The 6,448-nt window shown below is 49.4% G+C and overlaps 1 protein-coding gene across 1 annotated transcript in view; it reads left to right on the top strand.

Annotated features, from left to right (window-relative positions):
* The first annotated feature begins 2,886 nt into the window (after positions 1-2,886).
* Positions 2,887-6,448, top strand: part of Dcbld1 (discoidin, CUB and LCCL domain containing 1) — a 73,653-nt gene continuing 70,091 nt past the window's right edge. Inside the window, exon 1 of the mRNA XM_027402104.2 lies at positions 2,887-3,089. Coding sequence (XP_027257905.1) covers positions 3,002-3,089 — 88 coding nt within the window. The 5' untranslated portion in view covers positions 2,887-3,001. The remainder of the gene's footprint in view (positions 3,090-6,448) is intronic.

Raw genomic sequence — 6,448 nt, 5'->3', positions numbered from 1 at the left:
GACGCATAAATCTCTGTGAAAATTTTTAAAAAGGTTTTAAAAATTGATTTATTTTCATTCTATGTGTATGAATTTTCCTGCATGTATCCCAAGTGCTGGGGCTGCAGACATGTGTCACCACACCCAGCTTTGTCGGCCTTTTTTGAAACAGGCTCTCACTCTATAGGCCAGGTTGTCGGTGAAGTCCTGCCTTAGCCTAGAATGTTGGGATCATGAGCCTATATCCCATGCTTGGCTACCGTGTTTTTTCTTAGCTGTGGGAGTTGGCACTCCCTTTCCAACATGTGGATTCCAGGAGTTGAGCTGTAGTTCTGCAGCTGGCAGCAGCCCCTTTATCCACTGTGACCGGCTCCTGAGGTTTTCCTTCATATTCAAGAAAGGGATGGTATGATAGAAGGCAGTGGGTCCAGTTGGTCTTTCTGAATCCTCCTTGCTGCCAGATCCTAAACCTTTCCCTTTATCTTGCTGAGGACTTCAGTGTAGAAAGACAGAACCATTCATATCAAAGTACTGACAGAGATGGAAAAGGTCACCTGCGTCCACCTGACGCGCTCCGTGAATTCCTCACCAGTCAACAATGTTTCCCATTGTCTTGCTTCATTCACGGCTCACAGAGCCAAACCCGTTAGAGCCAGCCAGTGGCTGTCTAAATTCACTTTCTTAGAAGTAAACGGAAGAGAAAAGGAAAGCTGTGGCCAACGAGATGGCTCAGCAGATTAAGGAGCTGCTCTCAAGTCTGGCGGACCTGAGTTCAATCCACCGGGTGCTACACTGTGGCCAGCCGGAAGGAACTCCCACAAACTGCCCTCTAACCTACACATGTGAGGACCTTCACACACAAAAAAAAACCAAATGAAAACATGGTTTTAAAATGTTCGATAAAAGCCTTCTGTGGTGGTCAAAATTAATCTCAGAACCCGAGAGATAGAGGCAGGTGGGTATCTGTGAATTTCAGGCCAGACGGCTACATAGTTAGACCCTGCCTCAGACAAGACATTTATTTATTTAGGTTTTTCGAGACAGGGTTTCTCTGTGTAGTTTCGTAGACCAGGTTGGCCTTGAACTCAGAGATTGGCCTGCCTCTGCCTCCCGAGTGCTGGGATTAAAGGCATGTGCTACCACCGCCCGGCTGGCAATTATTTTTTAAAAGGAAAGGAAAAGGGGAGGGATGAAGTTAGTACATGGTTCCTTATCAAGGTAACTTGTTATGGAGTGTGTGAATATAGTCAATATTTCCATGAAAGCATATTTACTTTTGATTTGAACATAAGTCTACTATTTACGTACCTCCTTTACATGCTGAATCCTTATATTCGTATTTATTTCCTCTCTATGACAACCGGGTGAGTTAACCCTGAAGGCAAAAGGATCGGTCCCAGTCAGAGGCTAGCCCTGGACTCGCTCTGCTCAAGCTTCTCTTTGAAAGCTTGACTTCTTTCTTCCAAGTTGTTACAGTGAAGAGTGCAAAGTCCACTGCCAAATCTCACTTTAAATCTCCAAAGTTAAAGTGTAAGCCAGGCAGGATGGGGTGGAGCTGTATTCCCCTAACTCAGACAGGTGGAGACAGAAGGACCAGAAGTTCAAGGTTAGCCTCCTCGAACTTCTGCTAATTATCAAACGCAAGACCAGCTAGGGATACTAGAAAACCTTTCTCAATACAAACAAGAAACCTCAATCCCCCCAAAATTATTATTAGAATTATTTTTAAGGCGAAAATTGATACATAGCTGCCAGCATAGAGTTGGAGGCGGGGATGGAGAGGATTTCAAAGATCACGTGGCCTTGGAGGGTCTGAAGTTCCTCTGCCGCCTGGAGTCGGCCTCCCTCATTGCACTTCTAAATGTAATACTTCCCAGAGGCCGCGAGGTGGTGCGCGAGGTAGTACTAAGGTTGTGGCCCCGCAGAAGAAGGTCAGGGGGACCTAAAGGGGACAGTCATTAAAAGGAGTATTTACCTTTCTCGTGTCCAGTTTCACGGCCTGGACCCCAACTGAACTCAGCAATAGCTCCAACTCTTCAGCAGCCCGTGCTGCCTCTCTCAAGACTTTTCCACCACCTCACAGAGGTGGATCAGTCATTGCTCGGTACGAAGCTTTCGGGACTCTGAGGACACTGTCGCTTAAGCATCTCTTACGGGCTCTATTCTACACATCCGTTCCCACTTCCTGACAGGCACCCACCTATCTGCCGAGCCCCGGCCACACTGGAGGTTTAATCCTCTGAACAACCCGGTCACGAACTCAGTTCTCCGCCTTCCACATGCGGAGACAGCATTGCTCCCCGTTGCCCTCTCACCATCCATATAACTAGATCTCCCCCAAATGTGGTCCAAGGACAGCCTCCGTCACCGATTGCAATTTGTCCTGGGCGATTATTTCGAAGCTCTTCGAATGCCGCGTGGATTTAATCACCCTGCGGAGTGGACAGCTGAGCTAAACAACGGAAAGAATGAAAGAAGGGGGAGAGACAGACAGACAGACAGACAGACAGACAGACAGACAGACAGACAGACAGACTGAGGAACAGAGACTATGAATGAACGTTTTACCGGTTACCGCCACCACCCCTCCCGATTTCGGGTGCCCCCCATTGCCTTGGCGGACCTCCAAGCCCAGCGGAGCTGACAAAGTGCCCGAGGGGCGGAGTCTGAGCGGCGGGGCTCCAGGCAAGCCTGCGCGCCAGGTGACTTTGGATTTCCGTGTTCACGTGGATCGGGGCAGGTGGCGCGGGGCGGGGTGGTGGTGGTGGCGGGTGGGAGAGGAAGGGGATCGAAGCTGGGCTCTCCCTCGAGCGGAGGCGGGTGGCTCCGCGGGCCACCACGAGGAGGGGGCGGGCGGGGCGGGGCAGACACGCCCTCTCGCGGGCGCGGGGCCGCACCGAGGGATCGGTGCTGGGTGCCCGCGCCGCGCGCCGGGCCGCGGAGGAGGCTGCCCCAAGCGGGCGGCGGCGGCGCGGGCACGGGTTGCGAGGCCGATCTTGCGGGTCTGAAGCCCGGCGTGGCCATGGGGGCCGGAGCCGGTCGACCCGGCGTCCTGGCGGCGCTGCTGTTCGCGGTGTGCGCTCCGCTCCGGCTGCAGGCGGAGGAGCTGGGTGAGTGGCCGCGGGGCCCGGGGCTCTGGGAGGGCGATGGGCCTCCGGGGAGCCCGCGGCTGGGCAGGCGGTCTCCGCCAGGCCGGGGACGGGCTGAAGTCAGCGAGTGCATTCCGGATCGCTCCCCAGAAACTCCTTCCTTCCCCCCACCAACGAGCGCGGCAGCTTGGCGCCTGTTCCCCAGCCGCCTGCGCGGTGTCCCCGCCCGGCTACTTAGTTCCCAGACTTCCCGAGCCTGGCGGCGGGTGCGAGTGGCCTGCTCCGGGTATGCGCCCAGCCGGCTCCCGGTCTCTGCCTGCAGTGGGGGTGCGTCTGCGGGGCTGGCTAGGAGCAGGCTACAGACGGGCCCCCCACAGCCTCACGCGTGTCCGGCTGGCGACCCGAGTTGGAACCTTGTGTGGCTCGGGACCCAAAAGGGTATTTGAAGGAGCCGATTCTGGGGCCCAGGCTGCTTTTCCTCGGTAGCTGATCTTTGGCTTCCAGCGCCACGGAATTTACCCTCAGTCCATCCGATTAAAGTAGGAACCTGGTTTCCCAGCCCTACGTGGCTCTCCTTCGTTAATCTGCGTTAATTCTCCTTGGATAGGAAGGGCCAGCTTTCTGCCGTTTTTTTTTTTTTCCTTCTTTTTTCTTTCAGTTTTTGTTTCTCTCCTCTCCTGCCTTTGCTCCTCTGTAACTGGAGTTAGGGAGTTAGTTAATGGCAGCGAATTTATGCGGAATACTTGGACATCACTCCCCACCCCACCATCGCCGCCCCCGCTTTGCTCTCTGGTGAAACAGGAATCGAAGCTAAACCCTTCGCTGGAATTTTTCATTGAAAAATGTATTCGTTCACCCAGACATTCATCACGTTGATAGTATTACAAACACAAAACAAAAATGTAAAGTTATTTTCTTTAGTTACTGCAGCACAACCCAATGTGTGCTAAATTTGCAATATATAAGATCTTATGAATGCTTTATAAACGTGCTATTTTGGTTTTTTGTCGGTGCTGGGGACCCCTGTGCTAGACCAGTCTTTCACCAACTGTGCTATATTCCATCCCCTGAATGTTTTAAATCTTGGCAACACTTCCTCAAGTTGATGTTTGGAAATGTAACATTTTACATTTATTTGATGTGGGCTTTTTCTTTAAAGTTTTATTTTTCATTGTGTGTACTTGTGTATCTGTGTTGGGATAGATGCATGTGAGTGCAGATGCCAATGAAGACAGCTGATCTTTTGGACCTGGAATTAGAGGCAGATGTGAACCCCTGGGTGTGGGCGCTGGGGACCAAGCTTGGCTCTGCTTCGAGAGCAGTGTGTCCTCATAACCGCTAAGAAGTCTCTGCAGCCCCAATTTTAAAACTTCTAATCAGTGTATTGTTATTATTATCTGCTGTTTTGAGACGAGGCTTTATTTTGTACCTCAGGCTGGCCTGAAACCCATTGTGTAGCACGGACTACTTTTGAATTCATTCTTGACAATCCTTCTAATGCCTCCCTGGGCCTGGGATTACAGTCACAAGCCACTATCCCCCTCAGTAGGTTGCTATATTTTGGTTTTGGCTTTTGTTTACTCTTTTAGAATTTTACTTTGTTTTAAATTATGTCTATGAATGTGGGTATGTGCATATGAATGTAGGGACCCTCCAAGGCCAGAGGCCAGGGATCCCCCTGTGGCTGGAGTTATGACCACCTGATCTGGGTGCTAGGAACTGAACTTGGATCCTCTGCAAGAGCTATATGATCTCTTAACTGCTGCAGCCCATTAATTTCTTTCTGTTTTCCTTCCTTTTTGTTTGTTTGAGACAGGGTCTTTTGTAAACTCACTGTTTAGACTGAACCCTGATCTTCCAGAGCTAGGATTACAGTGGTAAGAAGACACTTTTAACTTTGGGCATTTGTGAGTTGTCTGGAAGCTTGTCCTCCACATGAAAATGCTTACCTGGGCCAAGTATGATTGTTCAGATTCTTATCGAGCTTCCAATTTTAGACCTTGTTGCCATTGACTGATGGAAGAAGATGCTGTCATCAGGGTTATCGAGGAACATCCTCTGTATTTAGGATTTTAAAATAAATGAGTACTATAGAGGCGTTGAGGTGTACTTGTCTACCTGAGGCACTTTGGAAACAGGCAGGAGGATTGCCTCCGATTCAAAGTTAATTTCACAATCGTGGCATGGGGTTTCCTGGAGATGGATAATTTACCAGCACCTACTGAAGAAAAATGACTTCTTTTTCCCAGCAACTCACCTGCCAATAGTTCCTCAGCTAGTGATGGGGCCTCTCTCGATGTTATCCGTCACACGATGTTTCCTGTGTCACCCTAGTGCAGGTTTTCTGCAGGGTGGCCACAGCTGCTGTATATTCCTGAATGTAACACCCGGGTCATGTCCAGAAGACCGTATTTCACATCGACCTTCCCCAGCCTCCGGCTCTTACATTCTTTCCAAAATGCCTTTGGTTGTTGTGATGGGATCTAAAAATCCTGATTCTCTTTTCACCAAAATATGTGCATGTGGGGAGTACTGATTTCCCCCTGCTGATTTAAATATCGACAAAAATGAAAATGAGCAGTTGATACTTTGAAGATCAATTTCTGGATGCTTATATATTGCTTTAGAAACCACTTCCCGGTTCTTGGCTTATTGCTGCTTGAAGGTCTAATCTTTATCACTAATTTCTATTTGGTGGACGTGTGACCTGCCGGTATTTATTTATATTTGGGTAGACATGTGACCTGCTGGTATTTGATGTTTTAGGTAAGTGGCTTTTTAAAAAAGTAAATACAGCCGGGTGTTGGTGGCGCAGGCCTTTAATCCCAGCACTCGGGAGGCAGAGGCAGGTGGATCTCTGTGAGTTCGAGGCCAGCCTGGTCTCCAGAGCGAGTGCCAGGATAGGCTCCAAAGCTACAAAGAGAAACCCTGTCTCGAAAAACCAAAAATAAATAAATAAAGTAAATGCAGGCTTACTCTGGCATCTTCTGCTCCTTCATGCAGACCTTCCTGGATCTTACCTATCCAGGGGACAGTGAGGCTTAGTCAGCTTTGGAGGATAAGTCCCCATCCCTGTCATTCTTGCTGTGAGCTTCAGACACCCAATGAATATTTCTGAGTTGAACTGAATGATCTTCTTGTGTTTCAGAGAACTTTCAATGGTTTGTTCCTAAGAGAGTACTATAGATCATAATGAAACTCTTTATGTAGGTACATTTGCTGCTTCTGTTGTAATTTAAGAAAAGCTTCGAAGTCGTTAGAAAGATTTCATGCAACAGGGTTCAAGCAGAGGGGTTTTTAATTTAGGGAATGGGATCATAAAAAGGGAAGAGAGAGGAGGGAGACTGGCCTCCAGCAACAGGAGCAGAAGGAAAGAGGAG

This window comes from Cricetulus griseus, chromosome 2 (assembly GCF_003668045.3).
Source record: "Cricetulus griseus strain 17A/GY chromosome 2, alternate assembly CriGri-PICRH-1.0, whole genome shotgun sequence".
Taxonomy (NCBI): Eukaryota; Metazoa; Chordata; class Mammalia; order Rodentia; family Cricetidae; genus Cricetulus; species Cricetulus griseus.
This window is presented reverse-complemented; position numbering and strand designations above follow the sequence as displayed.